At 43.8% G+C, this 17,098-nt stretch overlaps 1 protein-coding gene across 1 annotated transcript in view; it reads right to left on the reverse strand.

The window, feature by feature from the left end:
* Positions 1-15,710, reverse strand: part of CDYL (chromodomain Y like) — a 236,736-nt gene extending 221,026 nt beyond the window's left edge. The window contains exon 1 of the mRNA XM_074987730.1: positions 15,493-15,710. Within this exon, the coding sequence (XP_074843831.1) occupies positions 15,493-15,516 (24 nt within the window). The 5' untranslated portion in view covers positions 15,517-15,710. The remainder of the gene's footprint in view (positions 1-15,492) is intronic.
* Positions 15,711-17,098: the final 1,388 nt, after the last annotated feature.

The following is a 17,098-nucleotide window of genomic DNA, read 5'->3' on the forward strand; positions in this document are numbered from 1 at the left end:
CTTAAACTCCCCTGTCTGCAGCTCCCTGTCCGCTTTGTTCCCCTGGTCGCTCCTGCCTCTGGCTTTTAAGCCTGCTGGCCTCTCTCAGGCCCTCCCCCTATGAGTCACACAGGGGAAGGCTGATCAAGGGAGCAAAAGGTCAGGCAGGCAGTCCCAACTGCCACTGAAACCGAAACTCCCCCCACCTGGAATCACAATGGCAGTTCAATTGCCAGCAGTTAAAGCACACGCTCACTCACCCAGAGATCAGCACTCTCACCTGGTAGCTTCTTCAGCGGCGGGCTCACTTGCTGTCCTCCCTCTTAAACTCCCCCGTCTGCAGCTCCCTGTCCGCTTCACTATCACATGTAACTGCGTGATAACTTGTGCCTAGGCAATCACTTATTTTTAATGTAGTGATTTTCATTACATTTAATCTACCAGAATAAGATCTCAGGTAGAATTAGCTCAAGAAGGGTGTAATACTTTTTGTGACAGAAAATCATCTAAATTCTAGAAACTTCAAGAAAGCTTCCCTAGCACTTACAAAAGGCCTCCAGTTTGAAATAAGATAGAAAAAAAATCTGCACCGTCTACGTACCATAACTACAGCTTGCTTGTCCCTGGTCCAGCGTGGTCAGAACCTGACCAGTCCCAAACAATAAAATTTGTTGGACCAGGGAAGGTCCCCTCCCATCAACCCTTAAGCCTACAGCAGGCACCTTGCCTCAGTCCCACCCCACCCACCCCACTGCCATAGGGCTCTGGCACCAGCCCCACACTGCTGCAGGTCTGCCATGGAGCTCTGGCTCTGCCCCACCCATGTGGAGCTCTGGCCCCATGCAGCTGTCACAGGGCTCAGGCCCCAGCACTGCACACCACAGGATTGCCTCTGGGCAGCGGCTCCAGCCCATGCTGGCACAGGGATCCAATCTCAGTTCCGCTCTGCCCTCAGCCAGGCTGCTGAGGCTTTTCACCCTGGCCCCAGCTGGCCCTCCTGCCTTTAAGCACCCAGGCTCTCTGTCCAAGAGCATCTGTGGTCCCACTGAACAATGGATGTTGCCAGATGAGAGAGCGCCGGTTTTAGGGGGTGCAATCTGTGTTTGTTTGAGGTACAGTTCATCCTTTTTGCTCCTTTGATTTGGTACTCCCTAAAAAATTCCAAACAGAACCCCATCTTGTGCTTTGTCAGAACACTGGTCTACCAAAGCATGTCAGCTCCTGCATTTGTGACCTGTCATTTATTCTAAAGCATGTAATGGTGGTTTTGATATAGAGTAACCCCTGGCCTGTTTCTGTCCAAAGGATCCTACTTAAATAGGGTGTGCATTCTATGATTTTACAATCCTAATCATGTGAAACCTCCCATAATGTCTCAGTAACATCCATTTACTTTTAACAAATGAGCAATTGACATTTTTCATGTTCATTATTTGGACTTCTATTACACATGCAAATAAGGCATGTTTTTTTTTCCTCTACACCCCCTGAAACACTGGTTATGCCTACACTATGAAATAAAGTTGAATTTATCAAAGTCAATTTTGTAACACTGGGTTTTATGAAGTCGAAGATGAGTACCCACACCTCCCCACAAAGTCAACTTAGTGCAACCTCAATAAATGGACAAAGTTTGACAATTGCAGCAGTGTATTGTGGGAACCTATCCCACATTTCCCTCAGCCCTGTTGCATTATGGGTGTTTTTGCTGGTGCCCTATGGGGGGGAGGTAAGCCCTGAAAGTGGTTGTCCGTGTGTGGTGTCACCTTCCAACACTGCATTCTCCTCATTCATCTCCCTTCGAAAACAGCCATTTTTCAGAAGTCTCCTTCCCCTGATGAGAGAAATTGTTTGAGTCCTCCACATTACAGACCTTTTAACCAGATGTACCCCAAGAGCACCCGCTGTCATCTGCCCAGTCTGCAATGCCCTGATTCCCATCCCGTTGAAACCAAATGTCCATTTTTCAGAAGAAAAGAAGGACACGCAGGGAATCGCAGGGGAAAGGAAATCATGACTGAATCATGTCAACAGGTTGCTCAACTATTTATTTCCCCAGTGACAAAACACCAACTAGTGGAAGAATCTGAATTCCTGTAAAGATTTAATATTATTCACAGAGAAGGAAAGTAGGAAATCCCAAGGGAAAGAATGCCAAATAAGTGGTGGGCTTCAGAAGCTGAAGCACTCTTCACAATGTGCTCTGAGAGCACACTGCTGACTGTGCCGTGTCAACAGGTACCTCAGTTTTCCCTCGGTGAAAGGACAACATTCACAAGACAGCACATCAGCAGACTGTCAATCCCACATACGATGGTGTACGTACACCCGCTGACTGTGCCACGCCACCAGGTACCTCAGTGTTCCGCTGGTAAAAGAACACCTTTCACAGGGCAGGGAACATGCAGTCCCCCATGTTTACAATAACAGCAGATTAAAACCAGATCACATGCAGAAAGGTAAAGAGGGAATCATGTCAACAGGTACCTCAGAGTCATCCCCCCCCACCTGCCCCGTAAAAATGCATGAAACAGACCAATGCTGAAACTGTGGCTGCTATAGGGAAGGGAGAGTATTGGAGCAGTGTGCCAAAGCAGGGGAACCAGCCCCGAAAACAGGTGAGGCCGGGGGCCAGACCCCCAACTAAGATGGCAGGGGTGAGCTGAGGCTCCTGTTGACATGGTGCAGTCACCTGGTGTCTTATTAGGCAGGGGAAGAGGGGAAACCCAGAAAATTCAAGCTGCCCTGTCTGGGGCCAACCCTGCCCCTGTAAACTGTTAACGTTTCCATCACTTGTGTGCGTAGGTGGGGGGAGGGAGGGGCAGCCCCCAAAACAGATGCGGGCAGGGGCCAGACCCCCAGCCATGCTGGCAGGGGTGAGCTGAGGTGCCTGTTGATATGGTACAGTCACCTGGTTTCTTATGTCGCCCTGGTGACAGCCCCTGAAAACCTTTGCCATGGGACGAGCCATCCCCCAGGCGACGGCCCCAGAAATATTTCCTGCTGGGGGAACCACCCCCGGCCCAGCGTGTGTTGCCTCTGAGGAGCCAGACAGCCCCAAAAAATCTTTGCCCTATGGTGAACCAGCCCCCCAGCACCTGGTGAGCCCTGGGATAATATGAAGTGCAGAAGCCTTCACCCTGCACAGGCCAGGACACGCCACTGTCCAGAAGCATGGTCCACACTGCACAGCCAGCACGTGGTATAGTGGGGCAGGTGGAGCAGGGCAAACCTTGTAGTGTGCTGGGGGCAGGGCTACCCCGTCAGTCACAAAACACCGGTGGGGGAAGGGAGCTGCTCCATACAAATGCAAAGTGCATAAAACAAGTTTCTCGGCCTCTCCTAAAAGCACGACCCCCACAGCCCAGCCGTCATGTGGTGTGGGGGGCAGGGGCTGGCCTGACAGCCGCATGGTGCCTAAGGGGGTGGGGGTTAGCCACATGGTGCAGTGGGGGCTAGACCCCAAACTGCATGGCACCTGGGGGGGCAGGTTCCTCACACAAATGTGAAGCACAGACAAGAAGTTTCTCATCCTCTCCAGCTACATCCTGTGCAGGGAAGAAGCCTTCAACCCAAGCACGGAAGGACATGCTACTGTCTAGACCCCACAGCCGAGCTGCCATGTGACGCAATGGGGTGGGGACTAGCCTGCCAGCTGAACTGAGACCATGGCTCTCCTGATGGCTCCATAATGGGGCTCTCTTTCATTGCTAAATGTGATCGCCATGCTGATCATACAGAAATGAATTCAAAATGCCAGGTTTCCTGTTTCCTACTTCCTGCAAAACTGGAGAGCAGGGGAGCTGAAAGGAGACAGAACATACACCTGTGGAGTATTGTGAGAAAACTGTGGGACACCTCTGGAGGCCAATAAAATCCATTTAAAGAAATGCTGTTTCCACACCATTTCAAACTTTTAAATTCAACCTTGGCGTTATGCTGATTCGGATGGTCCATGTAAGAATGTCGACCTTAGCGCTCCCTAACATCAAGCTAATGGTATTTGCAGATTAGAAAGTGACATTGTAAAATCGAGGTAAGTGCCTTAAAATCGACTTTATGCTGTTATGTAGACATAGCCTTCGATTCTTTCCATCCTGAAACCCTGAGACTGAATTATATTTTTGCCTGGAATGAGGGAGCAGTGACTATTTCAAGATCACAGACACAGAAATTAATTCTACACAACACTGAAAAGTTGTGCATTGCTGGAAAACTGTAAAAACTCTATTTTTCTCTTTGGGTCTTCACAAAAAAATCAGAATGTCAAATCACATTCTGAATACACTTTTGTCTTTCCAAGTACGTTCTTCAATTTGAACGTCATCTTACTTGCCACAATAATCTGAGAATGATTACAGCTAAAAACTAACAGTTATAATTCCAGTTTTGAAATTATATAAAGCAAAGTTCACCTAAAGCTCAAACCACCAAAATGATTCTGGAAATGAAGCAGAGGGAATGTGGTTCTACCATAAAAGAGTTTAAAAAAGGCATCCTGGGATGCCATCTTTAGTATTCCTCAACGATTCGAAGGGTGGCAAACATTCAAGTAAAAAGGTGTTTTTAAACTACCATCATAGCCAACTCAGCTTGGGATTGGAAAATCTAGCTGGTACTTTTCATCTTGCATATGACCACATATTTTTAGTTGTTTTCATGCTAGGTTTGCAGAGGTATCTTGAGTCTCTTAACTGGAATATATTAGAGGTGCACATGCCTGCAAAACGTATATTATATTATAATGCTTATATTATAATGCTCTCCAACAGTGGGGAAAAATCCAGAACGTTCAATAAACTACATCACGCTCACGCTTTAAATTTTATTTTCTAACATGTTTATGGTGAATGAATATTAATTATGTATATCTCATTACTAGTTCCACACAAAATCCAGAGAAATGTTAATGTTAACATTAATTCAGAACTTAGAGGTATAAGAGGCCACCTGAATACCACACAGCTGCTGAAAAATTCCGGTTTTCACATGAAAAGGTGAGGTTATAGTGAAGAAAATATCAGACTTAAGGGGAAACATACAAGCCCACTTCACTGGGATGAAAATGTGCTGCCACTTTTGATACTACCATCAAGACAGAACTCAATATCCGCTCAGATTTTTTTGGTAGTTAGAACTAGTTGAGGAAAAAATACCATTTTGTCTTAATGCTTCCCAAAACTATTGAAGTTTAACCAACATTTAACCTACAAAGAAAGATTTTTATCCCTTGCCAAGGCAGGGAAACATTTTAGTGGGATCAGGACAAATGCACTCAGGATCTGTTAATTTTTTCGTAAATTTCAGCACCACCAGCTCTACTCAACTACATTCATCCATTACTATCATCCACAATTTCCCAGGCCATGCCAGCAGCGGGCAGAAGCGTGGATCATCCGGTACCAAACGAGTGAAATAGAAGGAGTGGGCATTTGCTTCCATGGCTCATGCTTATTTCCTCAGTAGCAGAGAGGGAGGAGAGAAAGAAAGGTAGGGGGGAAGACACTTCTGTTGTGGCTTAGCTTCCTCGCATGTGACTCAGTCAGTCTGTCTCGCTACACGTGCATACATACACAATATTATTATTAACTTGACTGGTAGCACTGTCTATTATTAAGGTTGCCCGACACTTTCTATTTTTAGATCCTGTTTTCAGTGACTGATCACTTTAACTATTTGGACTGATACATTCTGGGCTAGGCATCAACATCTGGCTGATTTTGGAGGGAAATTTTCAGACCAAACAGCTCAGCTACTACCAAGCCTGAGGAAAAATATATTGTTTTGTTGCTGCTGAAACAGTTCTTGTGATTTTGTTTTTAAACCATGCTTTAAACTAGGGAATAGAAATTTGGGAGTGGGGCGGTCATTGGAGCAAGCATCCTTGCCATCCCCATGAAATTCCCCCCAAATTTTGAACAACTTATAATTTTTTGAAAAACTGCAATTTACACTTGCTCAGTAGAGACAACAGAGCTTTGCAGATTCATTCCCTAAAAATTCCATCCACACCAAGCATGCTCTCACCAATGGCTGACAGGGAGCTGCCAGGACTCTACTTACAGCTACAGTTCCTGATGACACTAGGACAAGGTCAATACCAAGAAATGAGATCATGAAGCCTGTCTCACCTGTGCTCTGAATGACCTCCTCCTCCTGATGACCAGGTAGAATGCAGGAGGTAGCTGCCTCAAACCAATTGCAGAGAGGACAAGAGTCAGATCCCAACTGGGGTGAGGGGAGAGAGGAGGTGAGAGGGGAGAAAGAGGGAGAAGTTGCTAGGCATGGAAACTGGGAATGTGTAGATTAATCATGTGCACATTAGAAAGGTTTTACTATACTACACTGGATAACAAACAGTTTTAGTATGGTTTTGAAAACATGAAATAGTAGGTCTTTAGTACCACTATTTTTCTGTTGTTATGGACAAACTGCCTAAGCAAACAAGTTCTCGATGCACCAACTTCCAAGTTTCTACGATCCTTCTGTCAACAGACTTACAATTTTCCTACAGAAAAAAAAATCTTCAGCTCTTGAATTTACACCTCATCTCTTAGAATCAAATATCTTGTTCTTAAGAAAGTGAAGCCACAGAAGACCGTACCTTGAGAGACACAATAAGCCCAACATTACAGACAATAAAATAAAACAAAATCATACAATACAAAATAAATGGCTATACTTCTGATGTAAGTTTTGCCAAGAGATGTTTCTCTTATATGAACAAAACAGAATTTGATACTGATTCTTCAGAACAAAAATATAGTTAGTCATAATTTGTAACTTGTTCATATTGATCTGTATTATATTGAAACCCTCCTTCCAGAAATCCAGAAGATGTTAGAATAGCTGTGGGCAGCTAAAATTGTCTTATTCAAGTGTTTCCCATACTACATTAAAAAAATACAGTGAATAGCCAGGATGAAAATTTCACTGCATCTAGCTTGTTTTGTTTCTAAAACATGTTTCCAATTGCAGATCAAATTATTTCCTGATCAGTGATCCAAGACAAGAACTTGAAAAAACATGAGGGCCCTGAAAACATTTGTACTGGTCTGCCAAGGTGTTTCACATCCTGGCATCTGTATGGAAACAAAATGATGTGACTTTTCTTTTTAAAACCCAAACTGAAACAAATGTAGTTAATTTTTCATTAATCATTGTAAGATATGGAAGACTAATTTACTGAAATACAATTGACTGAAGTTTATGGGTATCTAAAATAGTGGCTGGCAGTTTCAAATACCCAGTAATGCTTTCTGGAATACATCACTACAATTTGTTTTATTGTAATACCATGACCTTTTTCTTTCATTTGTTGAGACATTTCTATGTTCTACACCAAAATTCAGGTTATACAAGACAGCTAGATTTTATTTTGCTATATGGATGACACAGACTAATCTCATCGCAGTTGCAAATTGTATAAGTCCACACTGCAGCTCGAAAGCTATGTACAGAACTGAGTAGGGCACTGGCAGGGAAAGATCCTAAAAGAGCTGCATGAAAAAATACGAACATCTATTGCTTGAGCTAAAGGAGCAAGGATGAAATCCTGGTTCCACTGAAATCAATGACAAAACTCCCAAGGACTTCATAAGACACGGAACTTTATCCCAGATCCATTAACTCAGAGTTAGTTACAAGACATACAAGCCTGTCTGTGCTCTAGTCTAGATGGGGACAAAGTGTTTTAGCATCGAATACAATTGTGCAAAATTTAACTATGAGCACAATCAGCTTCTGCTGTTGGATTTAATTAACAACTCCAACAAGCAGCAGGCCAGTACTGAATCCAGTTCACTTTCTTTGCAGCTGTTCTGACACTGTAGGGCTAAACGGAGGAACAGTGACTCCTGCCACTAAGGCAAGCAGCTATTACTTCAATAGACAACATATACGTTATGAAAGTTTCATCATTATATGAATGACTTTTCACAGGAGAACTAAACCTTTAAAACAACACACGCACATACATATCTAAATTCCCAGAATCTTGAACAAAACCTTGTTTTCATTAAAATCAGCACATGTAACTTCAGAGTCCTTGTTTGTCCTTGTTTTGTTTTTAACATTTTTATAGTCTAGATTCAATGCCAACTGAAAAAGCATGTCTATATAATATTTTTATGGACAAAAGCCTTCTTGAGACTAAAAACCTTTGAAAAGATACTTGATGTAACTGGACTTCAAATCATGACACTCTCTACTTAAGCAAAACCTGAAATATGCCACAAAATAAGTGAGTTACACAAGTTAATCTTATTTAGAAAACCCCTTGAATAATTACTGTTTACCAAAACATTAAAAAAGAATTTACCTTTTTCGGCAAAAGAAACACACAACTTTTATACTTCTGATAGCCAGAAAAGTTACATGGTTCAGAAACAGTGTCTTCCCTCCACAATAATTCAGAATAGTCTTGAGGAAAGAAAATCAAAAAGGTCTAATGTCTGTTTCTAAACCAGGGAAATTTGGAAGTTAAGATGTTTCTTATTTTGGGTTTTGTTTTTTTTTTTAAAGGGACTGCATAGCTCTGTACTACCTAAATGGAGCTGGGCCACTTAAATTCACTGCACCATGGCCTTGAGACAATGAGACCCCTGACAGTCATTAATCCATTTCATTGTTACATTTTATACAACAGGTTTTAAAATGTACCAAGTGTCACTGGAATATCACAAACAAATTACAGTTATATTAACTACTGTGTTTCATTATTCAAGAGAACTAATAGGCAGTTACAAAGAAATTGAGTGAATACGCAAGTGGGGTTTCTTCACATTTTACACTAACAAAATGGCTATTAAAATCATTAAAATAAAGACCTACCATGGGTTAAGAGACTGGTTTTCATTAATATCCTTTTTTTGTATGTATTATTCCATATTTATAAACATTGAATGCAAATGACCTACAGTAGAGCACCTCTAAAGAGGTACATGCAGGTCTATTGAGTTCTTTATCAAAACAGTAAATATGCTAACGGAGGCTGAAGACAAGTCTTACACTAGTTTCATTTTTCTATTAATACTGAGAACAGATCCAAGATTTTAGTTTTTAAAGAACACCAAATTATTCTGTGAATATTAAGAAAAGTCCATCAAGGAAAAAAATTACATGTAAAATTTAGTGTTATGGATACGAAAGCTATATTTGATCATGAAACATACATCAGACATAAATGGTTAACAATATTCTAAGTTAAGATGAAGTGTGTACAAAATTTAAGACTAAATACCGAAGAGCAAACACCAGTTCCTCTTTAGTATTAATTACTAAACATTTTGCTTTTCCCCCCTGACATTTTAAACAGTAAAGGCAAAGCACAACCTATTCAACAAGATTTACATGCAACAGCTAGTGCCAAGTAAATGCGGGTGTGGGGGGAAACGTGGTAACAGAACCAATGAGTGCAAGAAACACAGAGGAATCATCTGATTGAGCATTCCAGAAAAAAGCATTCATTCCCGTCTTCATCATCCAGGTAAAGTGGTATGTGGAAGCAGTGCTTGCAGAAGAACAGGCTGAATTCAGACAAGAATGAAGTACAAAAGATGAGCTATTTTCGATAGAACAGATATTGGATAAATATATACAAACACCACTAAACTAGTTACAACAATTCTGTAAGATTTCAAACAAACTTCCAATAGTGTTTTGTAGAAAGGGTCATGGCAAGTCTTAAGAACATATGACAACCCTGAAAAACTGATCAAGTCAACAGAAAATATCTACAGCAAGACCAGGAGTATAGAAAAAGTAGACAAGAACCTTAAAATCACCGACGCTTAGTGAAGAGGGACATGTCCTACCACAACCTTAACTATAACTGAAGGTAGGGGTTTTTTCACCCTAATTTCCTAGGAGTTGTTTGGTTTAATGTATCTCAGTAAACAGCACCCCAAAGTCAGGGAGAAGCAGAGCTGCATCTGTAATCAGAGAAAAAAAATAGAGCTACTGAAGCTGCTCCTGACTGCATCAACAGTCCAAAGACCATGAAAGGATGCAATGTGCTTTAGCAATTTGTGTGTCTAATATTATATTCTCATTTTAAAAAGTTATTTTAATTAAGGATAGTAAGTGCAACTCTCCATGATAAAATAAACTAAACAGCTAGAATGAACTTCTGTGAATGAGTCCATGTAATCCACAAGAGTGGATGACCTTGATCTTGGCCAACACTGAATCAGTGACCTTTAGAACAAAAAACATGGAGTCCTTACAACTTGAGCTAAAGAGCCAGGCTCTCAGTACGAGCAGTCACAGGCTCACATCCCAAGAGGAGTATGTAACACTCAGTAGTGGGTTACCAAAGGAAAATGTGTGTCAAACTAATCAAATGTGAAATGTGTGCACATCATGTATAGATTAACATTGTTTTCAAGCATAAAAACAGTTTTAAAATGGTTTTGCCATTTTGTGATTTACGTGCAACTATAATGTCCTCCCACAGGGCAACAGCAGGATCCAAATCACCCAATTTGCGGAGGGCCTTTATGAGTTGAGCCACAGATGTAATTGTTAATCCCTTTCTAGGCTAGCTTGTTGAGCACATGGCACACTTTTACAGTGGACTGCAAAACTATTTAGTTGTCAGCAGGAGAACGCTGGGGATCAGCAATCTCAGATTCCATCCTTTGCTTCGGGAGAAGAGTGTAAATTATGGTGGCCAGAGATTGGATAATCCAAATTGGTTTAGCTACACTGAAGTGCAGTGGATAAGATGCAGGTCTATCATCTTTGAGATGTTACTGTATGCACTGAACCCCCATTGTGTTAAGTTCTTGGTTATCTTGAAAACTGGAGGGGTACAGAGAAAAAAAAGTGAGACACTCCACTGGGGGGAAAAATATCACTCAAATGAGTAACTGTAATGCTTATTCTCCGTAGTAATTCATTTTTCATCAAACCACCAAGAAACATTTCCGAAGCACTCAAAGGTTATAATGCCTATTTGATTTTACCATTCCATGTGATTTTTTAAATAAGAAATTTACACTTCCTGATTATACAGACCAACTTGAACTATGATTCACATACCAATGCACCACGGTCTACAGAAAGAAACATGTACTGAAGTAAATATTTCCAATCCAGAAGAAAAAAAAATTCGAAGTTTTATTTCAGAATACACATATACGCAGTAGCACTCTGTAGCCCAAAGCATATTTTAGATCTAGGACCAAAACTGTACGTACAGCATGTGGCTTTTCAGAGATTTTTAAGGCTAAAAGAATAAGAAATCATATCTGACCTCTTACATAAGATAGGTCATAGAATTTCCTCCAGTTACTCATGTAATAAGCCCCAACTTCTGATTTCACTAAACCTGTATATATTTTTAATTTTGTTTAGATTACATAGTCTTTTGAAATGAAGACATATATATGTTCAAGATAAAAATATAATTTTTAAAAAGTTTCTGAATGTTGTTCCTTCCTTATTATAAGCATAAGAAATTTGGTCTGAAAATGTGGACTGCAAAGATTGGAACATGTAAAGCTTTACGATTTTAATGTAAAAATACTTGAGTCATATGTCATTGTTCATAAACCTCACCTTCAAATCGAAATACAAAATGAAAACCAGGAATGGTGCACATTGGCCAAATTCAGGTAATTTGGTTTCCGTTGCTTCCTGACAAAACTCAAATGCCTTGGTTTAACAAAAGAAAACCCGACCTGGACCATGATTACTCATTTAAAGAAATTCATCTAATGGGACAAGTATATCAACAGCTCTGACATCAACAGAAGTGTTTAGAGGCAGAATGGAAACACTTTGTATTGAATCACACTGAAGTCTCCAAAAGTCACAAAATAATTCACATCACTTCCACTGCACTAACATTTGGAAACAAGTTTTTCCAAAACCATTGCAGCAAGTTTGGGGGAACTGCCTACTAAATGCCAGACGTTGTTGTTGCTGTTAAGCTAGCTGTTAATACACAATTGTGCCCACCAACTATTTGGTATTACTGAATCCCAATCACTACAGAGCTCTGTCAGAAGTTAAGCAAACCACTACAAAATACTTCCAAGCTTGCTTTACAGCTGAATTGCCTGGATAGTTTGAGATCACTAGTTTCTCTACTGACCCAACAAAAACTACTGACGTGTGATAGATAGCAAGAAACCAGGAAAGCAATGAAAGATGGTCATGGTTGTTCATAAACGCCAAACAGGTAAGAGTGAAATAAACTGAGCAATAGAAGAAACTAGCCCTGATCTTTGCTTAAACAGCTGTAAAACTGCACAGGATCTTCTAAAAGATGAGCACATTGCAGGAGCAGAGGAGATAGCAGGGGAGATGCCATGGGGAATTAAAAAAAAAGATCAAGCCAACCCCTCCCACTCACAAGGACAAATTTGAGAAGAAGTGAGCAGGACCTTTCTCTCATTTGTCCACCAACTGCCCCAAATCCAGCCAGTTCCCCAACTGTATCATCACTTCAAGGCTTTTAGAAGGAAAGGCACTCACTTGACTTCATCCATGGTTTTGTTAAAATCACATCTTTGCTTTATTGTCCAGTAGGAAGGAGGAAAAAAATAACTAATCTTGGATGTCTCTCCTCAATTTTTCAAATTTCTTCTGATCTTACATTCTTTCTTGAACCATTAGTTACCATTAAAAAAAAGGACTCCTATAAAAGCTCATACATAGGATCCACAGCATGTTCAAAGTAATTCTTCCAAAATTGTGGGGTCTTTCCAGTTGTGTTTGAATTACAAATCTTATCACCATGCTTCTTGTCCCCAGAGATAATATCCTCCAGAACAAGACTTTAAAAAAAATTGAACAGGATGCCTTCCATTTTCTCACTGAATGGCCAATGCTTCTGAATTTTTAACGTCACTTGCAACAAAACGTTGAATTCAGGTTTCTACTTTAGAAGAACTAGGATCTTTTGCATAGCACATTTAACTGTCACTGTTAGACTATTTAACATTCTCAGATATTTGATTATCATATCTCGATCAAAGCATAGGATTAACTGGAAAAACAGAGCTGTAATCACTCTTGATAGGGCACAACTTCAGACTTCACGTTACTGAATGCAAAGAATCACACAGAACCTTAAAAGACGTTCACAAAAAGAAAAACAAAATTAGAAGCGGAGTTAGAAGAACTCAGTCTATACAGCTGTGGTTTCATGAGTTCCAATTACCTATAAAAACATTCAACATTTCATGTCTTCTGTTAGCTCCTCATTAACTGAACAAAACATTCACCCATTTACAGGCACTGGTGGCACAGCCAAGCAAATTCCTCTTCCAGGAAAAAAAAAAAAAAAAAAAAAAGAGGAAAGGTTGGTGTCACAGCAATTTTGCTTTTATATCACAAAATCAGTCACAGTTTGTCCATTCACAAGTCACACAAGCTTTAAAGTGTAGGTGTCTTCTTCATACTTTACACTTATACAATTAAAGAATTATTTTTTAGAATAAAAATGACAAAAAGTAATCCATGATGTAGACCAGGCACTTTAGATGTTCTGAAAAAAGCAGGCTTTTGAGTCACAGGTTGAATAATTAGACAACTCAGAGGACTGGCAATGACATGCTGTGTTTCACTTAAGTCATAATTTCAAACACAGTCTAGTGATCAACATGAATTACTCTTTCAGTGGAGCTCAGTGATCCACTAGGTATGAATTTGTACGCTGGATGCAATTCCTGTAGAATGGGATGGGTAGGAGTGGGGATGTTGGCTGGTTTTGCACTTATGAAAACTGGGACTCCATATGAGAGTTGCAGGTATCACAGAGGATATCAAATTAGATGGACTGTTGGGCAGATCTAGTACAGGTTAAACCTCTCTAATCTGAAACTCTCTCGTCTGGCTGGACAGCCACTCATCAGGGTGTGATCAAGTTTCCCGTGACCCCATGAAGTCTGTTTACTGCCACCAGTCCTGGCTCATAGTGTTCTGTGCTGTTATTTCACTGTACTTTACCCCCAAGTATCTTCTAAGAGTATGCAACGAAAGTGTGTTGGTGATGTGCTAGACAATATTGACCTCCCATCATCCAGCAAATTCTTTTGTTTGGCAATAGTCAAGTCCTGAGGGTGCCGGACGAGAGAAGTTCAACCTGCACAGAAATCCTTATGCTCCAATGTGAACAAATACCATAAGAGACTCTAAAGGTCTGATTCCTCAAATACACTTACCAACCCAACATCCACCAAAACTAAGTTTTGTGCATAGAGGAGTTGCCAAACTGATAACCTAAATTTACCTTCTTACGTTTAGAAATGACCCTATCAGGTCTAATATTGTGCTATATTATTAAGGTGTGAAAACTTGCAAAAGCTATTACCTATGACCTGTCTTGGGAATAGAGGCCTTTGGTTTTCTGGTCCAACAATTCAGCACCACTGGTGAACATTAAGCTCTCTCTCATATTTAAGTGTACATAAGATACTTTGCATTGTTTTCTGTGTCTATTCTTCCATCATTGCACATAAGTAATTCCATTAATGAGTGATATAGAGGCACTAGTAAGGCTGGGGGCAGGGAATCTTTCTGTGAATTCTTCTACAATTGATCTCAGTGACACAAAATTTCAATCTCTGGTTCCAGTGTTTTAAAAAAACAAACTGCACTAAGATGCATTTACCCAAGAGACAAGACCATTGTTGTCTCAGGTGAAGACACAGTTGTCAAAGAAATCAGAATGGCTCTAGAATAAGAAGTGTTCTACACTCCCAAAGAAGGCTTCTCGCAACAAATAAAAACAAGGAAGTTAAATCCAAGAGATACCATAATGCTTTTCAATTAAGGTGAAAGATGTGAAATTAAGGCATCAAAGGCACGAATGCGAAGTTAAGGCTATCATCTCATCTCATCCTCTCTGCACCCCAAGACCGCAACTCGTGTTCTGACTGCTCCCAAGCACTTTTCAAGCAACGAGTGAAAGATGGTGAGCCAGAGCTTTAACTTTGGCTCTCTTGGCTTCTCTTACAACCTTTACCCATCTCGTTAAAGCATGTGGGGACGAGCAGTTTAAATTTGAATATTTTGCATCACCTGAGGTCGGGGCACGGCCAAGGCACACGGGTGTCAGCCCCGAGCGCACAGACACACGCAGGAGGAAACCCCCTCCTCCTCCTCCCCCCGGCACAGGCACTAATTGGGCTTTGCACACGCTTGTGCACACTCCCCGGCGGCACACTCCGCTGTGCACTCCACACAGCGGGCTGCTGTCAGCGCTGCTCCCCACCCCCCTCCAGCGACCCCCTCCCCCTCCTCGCCGGAGTCAAAGTGTTGTTGGGGGGAAGCACAGGCCAAAGGTAACACCCGACCGTCTCCTCCTCTCGGTCATGTTTCCGTCCGCCTCCCGCAAAACTGGGGAGGAGGAAGGGCGGCCGGGCCGGGGCAGCAGGCGCACGCCGGGCCCTGCGGAGCCGGGGCAGCAGCCGGAGCAAGTGTGGCGGGCGGGCAGCGAGCGCCCCCCGCGCCCCGCAAGCAGGGCTGGGGCCGGGCCGCGCCGGGGCGGGGGGCCCGTACCTCGTAGAGTTCCTCGGAGGCCATGCTGGGCGCCGCACACGGCGGAGTTGGGGCCGGCTGGCGCAGACTTTGTTCCACTTGGTGTCTCCGTGGCCTCCCCCCGCGCGCTGCCGCTCGCCGCTCCCCGCACCGAATGCCAGCGCCGCTGCGGCGGCGGCGGGGGCTGCGCGCAGAGCAGCTGCGCAACTCGCCCGCTCGCGCACTCAGCCACACGGCGGCTCCCCGCGCCCCCACCCCTCTGTCCCCGGCTCGCTCCCCAGGATCACTAATCGAGCGCAGAGAGCGCCACACGCCGCCCGCTCCGGCTCGACTTCAGCCGCCTCTCGCACCATCCTCCTCCTCCCCCCGCTTTGATCTCCCATTGTCTGCGCGGCCCAGGGCACCGGGGGTGGGCGGCGCGCTCCGGGCCCGGCCCGGCCCGGCCCAGGAGGACACGGCGGCCGGGCAGGCGGCAGGGGCGGGATCCGCGATTTGAGGCGCCCGCTGGCCCCAGCCCTGCTCAGAGTCTGTCCCCCCTGTGGGTCCGTCCTGGGCAGAGCGGGACAGGCGGCACTCAGCCTGCCTGGGAGCAGGGGAACCCCTGGGGGGAGACACTGCTCAGTGCCCCCACGAGGGGGCCCCTCTGAACCCCTCCCATCCCGCCTTGATCCCAACCCAGCCACCCCCCCACTTCCTGCCCCCCAACCCATCCCCTCCATGACCCCATCCGCCTACTCCTCATCCTCCTGCCCCTCATACCCATCCCCTCCATCCGCCTACTCATCATCCTCCTGCCCCTCATACCCATCCCCTCCATCCGCCTACTCATCATCCTCCTGCCCCTCATACCCATCCCCTCCATCCGCCTACTCATCATCCTCCTGCCCCTCCTACCCATCTCCTCCATCCGCCTACTCATCATCCTCCTGCCCCTCATACCCATCCCCTCCATCTGCCTACTCATCATCCTCCTGCCCCTCATACCCATCCCCTCCATCTGCCTACTCATCATCCTCCTGCCCCTCATACCCATCCCCTCCATCCGCCTACTCATCATCCTCCTGCTCCTCCTACCCATCTCCTCCATCCGCCTACTCATCATCCTCCTGCCCCTCATACCCATCCCCTCCATCCGCCTACTCATCATCCTCCTGTCCCTCATACCCATCCCCTCCATCCGCCTACTCATCATCCTCCTGCTCCTCCTACCCATCTCCTCCATCCGCCTACTCGTCATCCTCCTGCTCCTCCTACCCATCTCCTCCATGACCCCCATTTGCCTACTCCTCATCCTGCTGCCCATCCTACTCATCTCCTCCATGACCCCCATCTGCCTACTCCTCATCCTCCTGCCCATCCTACCCATCCCCTCCATGACCCCCAGGTACCTACTCATCATCCTGCTCATGATTCTCCTGCTCCTCCTACCTATCCTAAACCTGATTCCCCTCCACCCACTCTTCCTCATCCTGAATCTTCTCACCATCCCCACCACTCATCTACTGTCCAGCTCCTGCTGCTCCTCCTCATCCCTACTTTGATCCCCATCCATTTACTCATCCCCATGTATATTACCCATCCATAATATGTTCACCATCCACCTACTGATGATCCTCCCACTTCTCCA

The sequence above is a fragment of the Carettochelys insculpta genome, chromosome 2 (assembly GCF_033958435.1).
Source record: "Carettochelys insculpta isolate YL-2023 chromosome 2, ASM3395843v1, whole genome shotgun sequence".
In the NCBI taxonomy this organism is placed as follows: domain Eukaryota; kingdom Metazoa; phylum Chordata; order Testudines; family Carettochelyidae; genus Carettochelys; species Carettochelys insculpta.